The sequence below is a fragment of the Ruditapes philippinarum genome, unplaced genomic scaffold, assembly GCF_026571515.1.
Source record: "Ruditapes philippinarum isolate M1 unplaced genomic scaffold, ASM2657151v2 ctg705_1_1_1_1, whole genome shotgun sequence".
Taxonomy (NCBI): domain Eukaryota; kingdom Metazoa; phylum Mollusca; class Bivalvia; order Venerida; family Veneridae; genus Ruditapes; species Ruditapes philippinarum.
Window position 1 is genome coordinate 233487 of NW_026864294.1, and position 16503 is coordinate 249989.

Below are 16503 nucleotides of genomic sequence, written 5' to 3' on the forward strand. Positions count from 1 at the left end.
GTCTAACGATAAGAATAGACTTGCTGCATATGTGTTTAGGTATTGGATGCTGCACTTTTCATAATTTTCATTATGACATTCAGAACAGGGATATTCTTTTAGGAAGTTTTTGACTAACTGGAAGTCACCTAAAAACGGTATTATAAATACAGAAAACACAGAACAATGGCTCGTAGCCGGTATACAGATGGGCATAATTATTACCTTTTTATGGAAAGAATTTTATGGAAAAATGTGAGACAAATGTGCTTCGAGTCTCCTTTATATTGTATGTCAAACACATCTGTCTCATTTCCAATTCGTCGCAAATATGAATGTTTACGAACACATCGGTCACATTTCGTGAGACAAATGTGCTCCGAGACAAATGTGCTCCTACAAAGCTCCGTATTTCATATTATTTGTTAATGCATCTTTAAGATATAGGTAAACAAAACATAGTAATAAACCTGCATTTAATTTTGCTACGTAATTTATAGTAATTGAATGTATACTGTAAATGATTTCTTTTGCTATTAAGTGTAAGATATTTTATGTTTTTGTAATGCTATATACTCAGTATAAGTAATTTGCAAGAAGGATGCACTAAGCACTTCAGTGAAACCAATTATATAAAAAAAAAACGCTCTTATCCCGGAAACAAAATATTCTTTTTAATTTTTTCCTTAAAGTATTTTATTAACTTAGATAATGCGTATAATGCGTATATAATTACTATTACGAATTGTTCACATTATTTGAACATTCACGGTTTAAAATTCTAATTAAAAGATTTAATTTTAATCAACTATCAATTTAATTACAGTTTAAGAAATAAATAAAATGTCACATACAAATTGTTCAGGATAGATATGAGTTTACAAATTAGTTACCTTCTACAGTAAGCATAATGCTATATAAAATTTGTCCCTTCCCGTGTAAAATGATATATAATGTTGAAACTGTTAAAATATATAAAGATAAAATTGTAATCATTTATAGATATTTATAATTTTTGGTTTCACAGATGACGGCGTTATTGCCTTTCTTCATAAAGGCTCGGCTGCCATATTCCATCGTCAGAAATGAGATCGCTGTCATTCAGGCAAATATTTTTAACAAACTTGATGACTACAATGTAAGTGTTTTAATTTGAAGTTTCTTTAAACAATGTTTGCAAAGTCTCAGATTGGTACAACCGATCATATTCAATAAAATTTCATTGTTTAAATATAAACCTAATCACTTTTACTGAAATGCATGTTCGGTTGCTATTAATTGAAAATTAAGAACATTATTATGTCTATGGTCAATATGTTCTTGATTTATATTATACCGTTATTGTTTTGTTGAATAAGTAAAAAAATAAGAACAATTGAAGCTACCATTGTTATGCCTATTTCCTTAGAATTTTATTTTACTGTACAACCTCTACAAGCAACATAATGTATATGTGTTAAGTATTTTCAAATATTGTCCTCCGTAAATGAAGTTTTTTTTTCTAGTGCAATATCATTTTATCGAACACTCGTAAATCTATATAAGCATAAAGGTATAGGAATCATTAACACAAAACGTTTCAAAGTAAGTCATATCTTATTTATCTATCACCGTAAATTTATCATATTGTAATTTTGCTCGGACTTAATGCATTCACTTAAATTCATTTTATTACAGGTCATGGTTACGTTAGTAGGTCAAGATGATTTTGTCGGGATAACTGTTGGTTCTAACAGCAAAGTAATTGAGATCACAGGGAATCAAACCAAATGTGTTTTGGTAAGCTATGAATATTATCCGTTACCTATAAAATACATATACGGGATAGCGTGTATAACATGACAAGTTACATCTAATATATATAAGATACCATAAAATACAAGTAACCTACACTAATATATACTTCTGAAAACTATCAGTATAGCTCGAACGTCGCCATTAGACCTATATTGTGTCTATGTGACGTAAAACCTATTTAATCAAACAAACAAACTATTTTTTCTCACTATATAATGAAAAGTTTAAAAATGATTTATTTTGCAAAGGTTGATTCAGCATTGTATTGTTGAGATGGCCAATAGGCCTCGCCACGTAGTCTCAGTAAGCATGTACCCCTCGTTTATTGGTCGCATGGCAACCCCTATAAACGGTATTTTAATGAAGCAGATATATATCGAGGACACTATGGATGGTGGTGTGGCAGGGGGTTCACACTGTGAGAAAGTAAATCCCTCCATTATGACCAGAGCCTTGGCAAGCTACCAGCAATATGGTACGCTCGTCAGACTGCATGTCGGAAGCAATCAAAAGGTGACGAGAGCAGCGCAAGACCAATAACAACGCATCTTTAATATGATCTTAATGCTTCTGGAATTAATGATATTACCAAGACAGTGCGTTAGAGGTTGAATGTGTTTAAGTGCAATCAAATTTTTTTATAAGATATCCATTGACTCGTCGTCAACGCCGGGACGTTTACAATTGGCGAGTGAGTATGTTAGGCAAACCAAACAATATTGTAGGCAGGTCCCCTTTCCTAGAGAGTCTTTACTAACAGACGTGCGAGAGCCTGAAGAAGACATTGGAACCCAAAATATTGCTGAGCACGACCGCTACGGGATTTGGTGCCATCAGCTTGGACCGACGGACTGACATCTTTGTTCATGGAAGAGCTGCATGGCCTGGTCAGTAGTACATCGAAGAGATGTTAAACACCAAGGTTAGGCTGTATGCAGGGCCAGTGGGATCACTTAATGTTCATGAACAATAATGCGCGTCTTCACAGGGGCAGGGTGGTCTAGGACTACAAGCAAATGAGTTCTATTGGACGCCTTGACTGACCGGCTCAGTCAGCTGATCTTAATCAAATTTAACCAATGTTAAATGAGCTGCAGGTACGGATATTAGTTCACCAGATGCAACCTTGAAACATCCAGGAGCCTTAGGACATTTTGGTGCAAGAATGAGCCGCACTGCTTGCTAGGACTGCCGAAACCTAATAGGAACATAAGGAAGCGTTGTCAAGTAGTTTTTTTTATAGCAATGGGTCATACGCAGTCTAAACTTGTAAACATAAATAAGGTTTTGAGCATTTGGAGAAAAAGTTTCGTGTTCAAACATCATTGATAATACTTACGTTTTATTTATATTATATACGTATTATTTCGATTTTCTACCTGAAGCAGACTCTTATTTATATGTTAATTCAGTTGAAAAAAACGATGTAAGTTAATTCCTATTTGTGCAACTCGCGCACATTGATTTGGTGTCAAGCAACACTGGTGTACTGTTTTTATTGATACAAAAGTCGACAACATATTTTTAGTGAAGCCATGACGATCTTGGCTCATCTTTACAAAGAATTCATGACTTTAACTAAACGCAATCTGCTAATACTTGTGATATAGGGATGAGACATTATTAAATGAATTCTATTATACATTTGTCGATTACTAAGGTAGTAGTGATATTTTAGGTAAAAAAGGGCCAGGCAACACCGGTTTTTTTTAACATCAAACCCACAAAGGTAAAGACAGACATGCTGATTGTAATTGAAGCAAAAATTGCAGGACCACCGGTTATATTTGATGTAATTATTAAGGATCTGATTGTCAAGGTAATAAATTATTTTATGTTTTTATGCCCCCACAATGTGGGAGCATATAGCGATGCACTTGTCCGTCCGTCTGTCCGTCCGTCTGTCTGTCTGTCCGTCCGTCCGTCCCGAAATCTTGTGAACGCAACTCCTCTTAAACCGGATGACAGATTCTGCTTAAACTTACAGGGATGAACAACCTTAATGTGTAGATGGTAGTAAAGGAAGGAATTTTTGCTGCGACCAAATTTAACAGAATTATGACCCTTTGTTGATTTTTTCACTATATGCTATGTAGAAATTTTGTGAACGCAACTCCTCTTAAACTGGATGGCAGATTTTGCTTAAACTTCCAGGGATGAACAACCTTAATGTGTAGATGGTAGTAAAGGAAGGAATTTTCGCTGCGACCAAATTTAACAGAATTATGGCTCTTTGTTGATTTTTTCACTATATACTATGTAGAAATTTTGTGAACGCAACTCTCTTTAAACCTGATGGCAGATTTTGCTTAAACTTCCAGGGATTAACAAACTTAATGTGTAGATGGTAGTAGAGGAAGGAATTTATGCTGCGACCAAATTTAACAGAATTATGGCCCTTTGTTGATTTTTAGTTTTCAACTTGTGGCACATGTTGTCCAGAAAATATTTGACCTAGAGTCATAAGATTGGCAGAGCAGTGGCGTGTGGGGGCATCCGTGTCCTATGGACACATTTCTAGTTTAAATGTATGTATGAGTTTACTTATAACTGTAATTAGCTAAAATGGTCTAAGGACAATAAATTATTATTTTTACGTTGCCAACTTGGTTTTCAAACGGAACAAATCACTCTGCTTTAATGTTAGTCGTCCAGGAGGTAGAGTAGTGATACGTAGTTTCTTTCATGAACATTTCTGCATAAATGGCTAACTAGTTTTGTTTTTCAACTCAAATGTTAAATAAATGTCTTTTTAAATGTCCTAACCCATATTTGCCAGGGCTTTGTCATTTATAGCGAATTTTACGATATGCATTAAATGTTAATGACAGTGTGATATCACTTAGGTTAAAGTATTGGTATCATTCAAAGTGACCTAAATGTCAACCGGATGTGTTCTACGAAATAAAAAGTATGTTTGGAAATATTATCTTACTTCTTTGTACAATTTACAATCTCTTTTAAATGTTAAAATGTCATTTATATAATTTGTAATAATTATCCTCAGGCGGAGGGTATTCCGAAAGCAAAGAACACGCCAATCCTTGTTTCTTTCCAAAGTAACAGTGCAACTACTGTAACGACAGATCTAGTATATCCGGCAGAACTAGTTCCAGATTCAGATTACGTTAGAGTTACTGTGTTCGGTATGTACGGCTTTGATGTGCAATGCTCAATATTGTTTTATTTTATGCCCATGTACTGTATCAGTCAAATATATTTCATATCTGTAATGAAAGTGGGTGCACTCAAAACTGATTTTTTTACTAGGAACTACTTTCTCAGATGTTTTTCTTTGGCATACTGTTTGTGTTTTTTTGACAGTTTCAGTTGTTTGTTTTCATTATCACAATATATTAGAGTGACATTGTGTGATGTGTAATATGACAAAATACACAAAAAAGTACAACATCTGGCTATTCTGGTTTGTTTTTATTTTCTGTCAAGATTGTTTCATTATTATTGTTTCAATAAAATTGGTATTGAACCGCATCAGGCACTTTATATACATGTATATATGCTCGCTGTACAATTGCACATGAATAGCAAGTTAAGGTTCTGGTAAACAATTTGTACTGTCTTTCTTGATTGTAAAATTAAAAGAAAATTACTTTTTCGTTCTGAGTGAAATATGGAATATATTTTGACTCGACATAATAAATTCCATATAATTTTCCTCGGCTGATGAAAATATATAGAATTTAAGCATGTTCCGTGATATGTATTTCATACATCATGGAAAACGAAAATGTGTTCTCTGTATTGAAGCATTTAGTATCTGTCATTTATTAAAACAAGGCTGTCAAAAGTAATATTTTTTAGCTTTTATGTTATATTAATCTTATTTTTTTACCTTTTTTAATTAGTTTTGTTTTCTTTTTTAACTTTAGATCAAATGTAAAAGTCTAAATATTTTATATTTTTTAAATAAAATAAATAAATAAATCTTATTTTTCAGGTGACATTTTTGGCGCATCTTTTGAGAATCTTGATAAACTGCTAAGAATGCCGTATGGATGCGGTGAGCAAAACATGCTCTACTTTGCGCCAAGTATTCAAGCCGCCTTATATATGAACGTCACCAACCGCATTGACGATGCCAAAAGAGAAAAGATAAGGAACATACTGAAGACGGGTAAAATGATATTTCTATTCATAATTTGTTTTGACCAATGGTAGTTGCTTATGTTGTTTTATATTGATAACAAAATTAAGAGGAATAATCATATCAACAATTTAAATATGTTATAACGCACACATCTTTATACTTTTATCTTATAAAGTCACAATTATCACAGCTATTGTAAAATGTGTGTTTGTATTTCTTATAAATATTTTGCATATTTGTCTTTAAGGATATCAACGTCAGCTTCTTTACCAAATAGACGGGTCTGATTTTCAGAAAAGAAACCTTGAAATTCTAAAGACATATTTTATTACAAGCTGGTAGTCAATCGTTTTTACATAATTCGGGTAGTACGCTGAATCCATTTTTTGCTCTACCACGGCTGTACTCGAAGTCCTTGACCTTCTAAAGGTCAAATCAAAATGGCCGCCATGGACCTTTATCATTTACTTTATAATTTATTATTTCTGTGTTCATAGCGTATTGTATGTATTTACATAGAATTAAGTTTCAATAACGTTTAGAGGCATTACAAACTGGAAACCAAACATGATTCAAACATTAACTACTATGGCGGCCATCTTTGATTTCAAAATGGACACATTTTTTTACAAATATAAGTAAAGTGCTTTAAAACAAATGGATTCTTCTCTAAGACAAATTATCAAAAATATAATACTAGTAATGATTGAAGCAAGATGTCATGAAGAATTATACGCAATGTGTAGGTATACTCGCACACTTTAATTGTTAATTACATCATTACTTCAAACTATTACAGGTCACTCTTTATGGACAATTAAGCTATGTCAGTTATCTGAGATCCCAAAATTTAATGTGTAACATTAAAACATGCACAATTTAATTAACCATTAGATGCTTAAGTTTTAATTTTGATAAAATAACATTTGGAACACTAAATCATTTTATAACTTGATTGTAAAGAGTTAAGGTAAGTATGTAAATATTTCAAAAATTACCTTCATCTTCAAAGGTCAGCGACTATCTCTATGCGGACTGTGACCGCATGTCATTGCAACAACATCTGCTAAACGACAAGGTTTAAAATAGGGAAAAAACAGAATCCTTAAAAACGCTCAAAACGGCAAAATTGAAAACGCTGCAGGCTCGGTTTGATTGCGCCTGTTCATGGATGGTACTAGAAATTGCAAGCTACCGTCTAAGCCCCCTAGCACCGGCCTAAGCAGAAATCATACTTTAAACGTTGAATCGTGAAATTTAGAAACATCGCTGATGTGATTGTCCAATATGTTTTTGTTGTTGTATTGGTGTATTTTATCAAGTGTCAGCTTGATTTTATGAAATAACGTCATTGTCTTAGTTAATGTCAGCATGTGCATTGCATCCCACTTTACCAAGGAAGCTGACATTTATTCTATCTCATGTTCTAAAATCCTTCAAGTGACTAAGATATATTCAAATTTTACTACTTATTTTGTTCTTGGTTATCTTTCAAGAAATTGATATGGTATCTTATTATATCATCTACGATCAACTACATGTAATATATTTCCAAATGTCATTTACTACGATATTTTATTTTATCTCAAGACATATATTTCAAACTATCTCTCCAAAAGTATTACATATATTACTTTGGTATTTTTTAGTGTAATTTTAGTGACAAAAATGTAAACTAACTATTTTTGCATTATCCTCACAATTTGGTTATACAAAGATAAACAAGGACATGCCACTTGAGATATCCCCGAAGCTCGGCTCGGTTAATGATCCATGTCCTTTGATTTACATTGAAAGCATGGTTACTGTATTAGTTTTACAAGTCTTAGTTTTATAAGTCTTACACAAATAATAGAAACGTAAAAAGCATTAATTTATACTTACAGTATTTCTTATTCTATGAATGAATGACAAAGATATATACACAACAATCAATTTTCTAAATTGACCTACATAGCTGTTTACCTAGTGCTTAAGCATTACAAGTAGTCCTAATGTACCACAAATGTATGCCTAGTTATGCCAATATCCACCCAATGAATGACAGAATTCATGACCAGTCACAACCTTCAAAATATTTATATGAAATGAAATATGACGCAACAATTCTTTTCTCACTCAAGACACTTTGTTTCAAAGTACAGTACCTCATTTTGTTTTCTTAGCTTTCGCTGAATAAAACGTATGTGGACTGGACATGACCACCAATGCAATCTCATATCATGACTGTGACATTGAACATTTTGTTCTCTACATGTCGTCCTACAAAGAGGCACATTTATGCTTAATTTCTTTTAATTAAGCCTGCTTATTTATTTCAAAATCCAACCTTAAACAGTTCAAAGTTTTTCAAGCACTTGCAAGTCTAATTTGAAGTGTTGAGCTTTAAGCCATGATCTTTCTTATGACTTGTCTCAAAGTACCACACATCCATACAATTCTTTTTCATAATCAATCCGAAAATGACAGACATGGACTTGATTAAAAACGGACAGACAGGGACACGTTCTTACTGAATGACTTGTGCGGATGTCTGTGATCTTCATTATTGTTTCTAACTTCAAGTGTAGCCTTTGTGTCTCCAAAAACCAATGATTCGTCCTAGAAGTCGAATTAATCTCAACGCCAACTGGTAACTAACAGGCATTGACACGCTCGGATGAATAGAGAGACGGACGGACATTTGAGCACCCATCCCCCCTTCAGGGCGATAAAAAAAACAATTGAAAAAATCATCACAAAAGTTTTAAAGAACATGTTTTGTATTCTAAGAGGTATATAAATATCATCTAAAAACAAACGCAAATATGACTGTCATTTATTTTGGTATAATGTTTGACCTTTTTGCACCATAAACTTTGTAGTTTTAATGAATGTTATTCTAAGTCTGGTTGTGAGTCTAAATAAGAATGACTGCACTTAAAATAAAAGAAAACAAGCCTATCAAAAAGCCTTCTTGCGCTTTTTTACTTTAAAAATAATACAACTGTATCAAAACATAGGAAATTGTGAGCCATTTTGAAATCCAAGATGGCTGCCACAATATTTATTTTTCATCTATTCTTCTCGTTCACATTGTAGCAGACTTAAATTAACAAAGCTTTAGATTAAAATGCCAAAAAATGTGTTAATATCGCGCTTATGGAGAATTAAAGGAAAAATAAAAACAATCAATGGTGGCCGTTTTGAAATTGATTTTTAAAGGTCAAGAACTAAAAATACAGCCTTGGTAGAGCAAAAAATGAATTCGTTCTCGAAGCGTTCTCGAAATAGGTGAGTAAGCTCAACTAACTGCTTGTACTAAAAAATGCTTTTAGGTACCATTTCGTAAAACTAAACCAGCATGGCTCATTCAGTGCGTTTGGAAATGCAGACGAAGAAGGGAGCTTGTGGTAAATTGTTCCTTCTTTAAATATTTTAAATATATTGTCCAATAATATTACATTTAAGGTTTGATTATATGAAAAGAAATTGCATGAAAGCGTTGATATTTTAAAATGGATTCTAGATATTAAACATGTTGTGTTCTTACATTTACAATGAAAAATTCATGAGAACATGTATATGGAATATGGAGTTAAAAGTTTGTAATCATGCAAGTAATAAACCATCTTTTCTGCAAAAGGAGTAGCTGATTTCAGGTTAAGTGGTAGCTTTAACGCATTTGTATAGCATTTCATAATATATTGCATATTTTCCTTTGGTTTTTATCTACGGAATACCAATCTTCTACTTCAAAAGTCAGTTTTTAAATAGGTATATTTATGTTTTTCGTGAAATGACAAATTAGAGTAATAAATGTTTGGTATTTGTGTATGATATATGATGCTAATTGCTTTCATATTTCAGGTTAACGGCCTTTGTTGTTAAGTCATTTGCTCAGGCACATAAACTTGATCTGATTTTCATTGATAATAATGTTGTTGAACGGGCTGTAAAATTTATACTTGATCACCAGTATCCAGATGGTACTCTTAACAATATTGGTATCGTGAGACACAAAGGTCTGCAGGTACGTTTACCAGCTTTATGATGAATCTTATTCAGACAGTTTGATTTATCTGCTTATTTCACTGTCTTAAGTAAAGAGTCACTATCCACGTTTGTGGAAAGATAACTTTCTAAACTTACTTTCCAACTGTATGCATTGAAAAGACATTAAGGAAAAGGTAAGGGATTGTCTTTTACAAGGTTTTCTCCGATGGTAAAAATGTTAAGAATGTTTTTCATTAGATATGATACTATTTGATTGACTATATATGTCAAAACATCACACTCGTGAAAATATTGCATTTGTATATGAAATAACATCATGTTATGACAAGTTAAAGATTTGTACGCTTTGTACGCTGATTTTAGGGTGGAACAGCTGGCGGCAAAGCAATGCTTGCTTACGTCCTCGTTGCACTTCAAGAAGTCAAAGAATCTGAAATTATGAAGGTAGTTATACATAGTTACCGGTATTTGAATATTTTATCATTAAAATAACGACTGTGTTATTATAAATGTAATACTGTGTCTTATCATCTAGAATTATATAAAGTATAAGTATTCATGACATGCGATATGTCCTCTTATTATAAGTACTAACTTGTGATTGAACAAAGGAAAAGAATAAATTAATTTGAGTTCTAAGGTAATTCTTGTATATTTTGCCAAATGCAATGCACAATGAAATGTTTTGGACTTAACCAGAAGAAATAAACACACTGTTTAGGTAAAACATAATTATTTAATGATAGACAAGTACATTTTACGCTCATTTATGGAATTTAATTGTTAATTATTATCTTTGTAAATAAATTAATTAAAGGATGACCAGTTGATATTGAGACTGAACAGTGCCATTGTGTCATTGAGGAGTGCTTTAGAATTGAGGGTTCCTCAGATGAATTCAGATTATGAAATGGCAATTGGTGCTTACGCTCTGGGTCGTGTAAACAGTATTCATAGAGATACATTGCTGACTGGCCTAGAAAATAGTCCAAATAAAAGCATCGCTGGTAAGTCACGAACAATGTGAGCTTTGTTAAAACATAATTTTCATTATTTTCTTTAATCTAGGTTTACAAATTTGTCTGAGGATACGAATAAGAGTAACTTTAGATGCAGTTTTGAAACATATATATTAAACTGTTATATATTCGAGATACATCTTCATTGGTTCACTATGAAAAAAGAGAGAAACTTTTTTATTAGTTATTAAGTTCATTGAACCGTCAGTAAAGTCATATTAAGACAATTTGTTATCATACCATAATAGTTATCACACTTTTCTGTTGTTTTTAAACTAACCTCCAAAATAACCTCCGGCAATTTGTCAGTATTTGATTTGACTTTTTAAGACAAATTTAATGATCACATGATTTGGTATTTATATACAATATAGATATATACAGATTAAGAGTTTATTAAGTTTGACTTTATATCGTTTACATTTCACGTCATGCTTATATAACTGTGCTCTATTTATAACCTACAAAATGACGCCATCAAAGAACTAGAATAACGCCATTTAAAAGCTTACATGGGGGGAATATGAATATGGGTTTATCTTACAACGTTATATAACACTGCAAACATCCAGTATGATGTGCAGGTTATAGTTGTTTTAAACTTGATAAAATTAAATCTTTTATAAGATTAGAAAAAAGGTGTTAATGATCTTCCATACTTTGTCTTGTTAGAGTCGAAAATCATATTGATATGTGCGTTGTATCTTTTTGTTGTTTTGATGCGAAATATTTAAACACTGGCATCAAAACTCCAAACCGGTGTTAAATAGTACTTTAATCTATATAGGTAATATACTGAATAACATTGAAAACAATTATCATTTACTTCATGATGGTGTGCGAAATGTACTACTAACTGCCTCTCATTGGCATACAAAAACCAAAAATGTATGCATGTATTCAACTTTGTTTAAAAAGATGTTGTTTTATGACTATTTTTGCTATGTTTGGACGTTTATTGTTTCCATTCTGCAAACCAATGAATATTACTATTGAATTGATTATGCAGGTAACAAGAAATATTGGAAGAATAAATTACATTCTCTTGAAATCGAAATTGCATCATATGCTTTGATGACATATACAAAAATGAATCAACAAGCTAACGGTTTGCCAATTCTCAGGTGGCTTATTGAGACCAGAAATCCATACGGGGGATTCTTTTCAACTCAGGTTTGTGCATTATACATGTATACTATGCACTGTATATGTGTTAATTATTGATTGCAATAATTTAGTACCAAGGAAACGCCTTATTGGTCTGAAGCAGCAATAATGCTAGCCATGAAGGTTTTCTATTTTCTAATAATTGTATTTAGATTTGTATAAATATTATATTAAATGTAATGGAATTTCGTTACTACTTTACTTTCATCTGAAAGAGAGAGAAAAACAAGTCACAGATTATCTTCGTTGGCTGTTTTGCTGCTGATAAATTACTTCAGAACACAATTTGTTAATTATGTTATTTAGTTTATACAAATTTATTTTAGTTCGATAGTCTTTGGACTTATAAGCTTTTTGAAGCACTATCGATCCGTTCCTGGAACCAACAGTACTAAGCAATAAATGTAAAGTTTTTTGCTCAAGGAAACAACAGCTTGCCCATGATAGGGTTTGAACGGTCAGCAATCCTTAGATAACTGGTCCGACGGGTCAACCAATAGGCCATGCTGCCACTTGATTATGTTATTTGTTACCAACCATAATATTTGAGTATTGGTTAAATGATTTTAACAAATAACGTACTTGTCATGAAGTTAAACGGATTATCATACCTCAAACCTCTTTAACGTGGAGAGCCTTTCAATGTTCTTGTTTAAGATTGTAATGGTACATGCAATTGTAATCAGGAAACTCACTATCGTTTAGATATGTTCTATGAACAAGAAACATATAGTCCTTTTACTCGAAAAATATTTACACGCATTCTTCAAATATGAAAATTAGGTGATGTTTTTTATTTTAAACCTCAAATTCCCCTCTTACCAATTTTTAACTTTTACTATGTATTTCCATAACATAAAATGATAGCTTGATATGAATTTGAAATAATCTTTCATTTAATGGAACATATCAACACCATTATAGCTTTAAGAATTATTGGAATTCAGACATCGACTTATGATTTAGATATCCAAGAGCACATGATATAATATAAATTTGAAAGGGATAGAACGTTCAGATAACTGTGTTTACACAAAAAAGCTATACGTTTACCATATGTCTGTCTTTTTTATCTGTTTACTCGTCTGTCCGCCTGGCTTACCTAAAATGTGGATCTCGCGATATTACGAACCCGTTTGAATTACTTTGAAAATGTGTATATGAATTAAGGACAAACCATAACATAAAATATATATACGAGTATTTCATGTTGCTTTTTTTCTAATTGCAATTCACATGGTAACGATACATAGCTGCATTTACCTTTAACAAGTCTGTTTCTGACAAATCAAAAAGGTATTGATAATAAAATTTGGTATGTAAATTTAAAGCTTTTATGTCCATGAATCTTTTATTTTTATTTCCTTCCATCACATTTCGAGGCGTCAACACGAAACTAGTTTATCTGACATTTTACAAATGAAATCTTGTTTCTATACAACTGCAATCAGTCAATAGTTTTCCTATATTGTTCAATTCGGGTTATTTTTCTTTAATTATGATTGAATTTAACTAAAAAGATTTCAAAGTGCCAACTTAAGTGGCAAGAATTGATGGAAGCAATCAATTGATTTACATGTATTTAATTAAGTTAGGTAGCAGTGTTTTTTAAAATCTTGACTGTCGGTCAGTCCACATAACCAATTTTTCTGAATAATTTACCTGTAATTACCATATTTTATGCAAATGACCAACTACTTACCCCATGTGATTTCTGAATGAACATTAGACTTTATATCTAAGACATAACTGTCACATAGAAATTTCACCTTGCCTGAGAATAGAGCCAGCACCCCTCCATAACAAATCCAATGCTCGATTGAAATTGGCTTTTAATTTGCATTCAAGATATTTCTTGTCTGATTAACCTTGAAATACATGCATCTAGAAATGTGTGCAAAGGAAACGGATGCTCCCCACTATTCTTTGTTTTGTCCATTTAAGTATGTCAGACATTTGAAAATGCACATAGACTAGTTTCGCGTTGAGCCCTCGATTTGTTATGTAATGGTTACGAAATTAGGCCAGATATGACTTTAAAAATAAAATAATTTGATACATGAAAAGGTGTTTAAGACAGGTTATTGAAAATAAGTGTTCACACAGTACTGTATAGATTATGCTCCCAATTTTCTTGTTGTCATATTTTATGTAACTGTAAGTCATGTCTTCTGTAACTATATTTGCTTGTAACAAAACATGTTACATATAATCTTTTGTGGCAAAAAATATCTTATCTGGAGCAGAATTGTTCCACTTGTTCATCTTTTCATGGCATACTTATTATATTACATGTTTATCATTGTCTAGGACACGGTTGTGGCACTCCAAGCTCTTGCCGAGTTTGCAGGACTTATTTATAGCAGCAATGTTGATATGGTCATTGATATTTGTAACGACACGTGTGCTGTACCGGCGAACAAAAGGACGATCAACTTGAATAGCGCGAACCATGATGTGCTACAATACGTCGAGGTATATACTATGATAATATTTTTCTAATCTATTTATCCAACTAGATGAGAATAAACTGTTTTCTAAAATATAAAATGTTATGTTTTATTTATCATATACAGCATTTGTATTATATATTTGCTCACTCCGATTTAAAAGAAGTTAAATTGTGTTATTTCAGTTTCTTGGAGGGAAAGTTCAAAGAATTCAAGTGGATGTCAAAGGAGTAGGATTGGCCACTTATAGAGGTACTGTTGCTTTTGTCAGAGTTATTATTTACTTTGTTAAGTATATATCTATTCTTATGCTTTACGCCTACAATACTGCCAAATAGGAGGGAAAATTGCTATATCTTATTTCCGTGCATATATGTACATATATTTTATCTTTAATGAAAAATGAGCTTAAAAAACGACAAAAGACTTAAATACCTAAATTGATTGATGTTACAGTGTAGTTAAACATTAAAATGCATCTCTTTAAAAAAGCAGTAAACAAATTATTTGTCAATATATTAATTCACAGCTTGTTTGATCGAATATAATATAATGGATTTTCTTTTTCTAGATTAACCAGTTTTACCATGTCACCAGCGAAACAAGCGACGCTTATGATTTAACATTGACTCCGTTTGATGATACAGCAAATACGTATTCATTGAAAGTGTGTGCCAGGTAGACAATTAATTATTCTTTATTATCAATTATTTTTCCTGAATTGACTACATTTTAATTATTATACTTTCATTTTTGGTTCTCGTTGCCAACATCAATCTGATATGTTTGTATTTTTGCACTACTATTTAAAATGTACACATCATTACACAACAAACAAAGTCTTTTATGTTGTCCGGCGTGACAGGTTTGCGTTCCGTCAACTTTGTTGATACATAATTTGTATTGATATTTTGTCAAACATCCATTTAGTTACAGTTCATCATCAATTAAAATATAAGTTTTTACATTTAAGCGTTGCTTAGAAAAGAGCACGTCATAGAGCTTGGCCTGACTTACGAATATACATAATGACATTATCCTTGGCAGGTGATATATGCTTTGCAATTTTGGTTTCAGCAGTTTAATGGCAAGGCATATAGGAGATTAAATTGATTGACTTCATGACTTATGATACGTATATAGGATTTTGATATTGTGAACTCAATTTTATTGGACAATTGTAATGTTACAGAGCATAATATCAGATTGAAGATGTTTTTATGAAGTATTTCATAATATCAAACAATTATTGCTTTCTTTCAGTGTATTAAATCATAACATTAACTATACAGAGAACAAAATTGTATCACCTCTGAAGTTTGTATTATAAAGAAAATGTTTCTGAAATCAGGAAAGGAAAAATATATCTAACTCTGGCAGACAAAACAGGAGGATAGGTGGGGGCCAAAAATTAACACTATATTTATGGTTTTGACAAGAGATGATTTGTCGGAATAATTTTAAATATCAAGACAATGCTTTATAATTTTTTGTAGGTACAAGGTTGCAAACGAAAAAAGCAACATGGCAATCATTGATATTGGATCGATATCAGGTTTCAAACCAAATGTAGACAAAATTGTTTCAGATATTACAATTAAAAGGCGTGAATATGAAAACGAGAGGCTTGTTCTCTACTTTGACCAGGTAAATGTTAAAAAAAAAGAAAAAAAAAGAAATATAAAAAACAATATTAAAAACCTTTACCAAGTTTTCATTTACAAAAATTTTTTAGCAAAAACACAATTATTAATATATCGCAATTTAAAGGATACACATTGTCCATTTTCACCTTCTTGTTTTATAAGCACATTAAGAAATGTTTAAGTACCAATGCTGATTTTAAAAGGAGATGAAGTCAATAAGTTTAAAAAAAATGAGTTTTTTCAAAAAGGAAAAAACATTTAGTTTTAAACGATTTTTATTGTATTTTTGGATTCCAATTTTTTGTTATTACAAAATTTAAATTTGGGTTGAAGATGGGGAA

The 16503-nt window shown here is 31.8% G+C and overlaps 1 protein-coding gene across 2 annotated transcripts in view; it reads left to right on the forward strand.

Annotated features, from left to right (window-relative positions):
• Positions 1-16503, forward strand: part of LOC132725101 (CD109 antigen-like) — a 201826-nt gene that overhangs the window by 77523 nt on the left and 107800 nt on the right. The window contains exons 27-32 of one of the 2 annotated variants that reach the window (XM_060710113.1): positions 9734-9896; positions 10244-10324; positions 10698-10887; positions 11909-12072; positions 14377-14541; positions 14702-14869. In XM_060710113.1, the coding sequence (XP_060566096.1) occupies positions 9734-9896; positions 10244-10324; positions 10698-10887; positions 11909-12072; positions 14377-14541; positions 14702-14854 (916 nt within the window). In that variant the 3' untranslated portion in view covers positions 14855-14869. Of the gene's footprint in view, positions 1-9733; positions 9897-10243; positions 10325-10697; positions 10888-11908; positions 12073-14376; positions 14542-14701; positions 14870-16503 lie in introns of those variants that run through there. The other variant, XM_060710112.1, reaches the window with a different exon arrangement.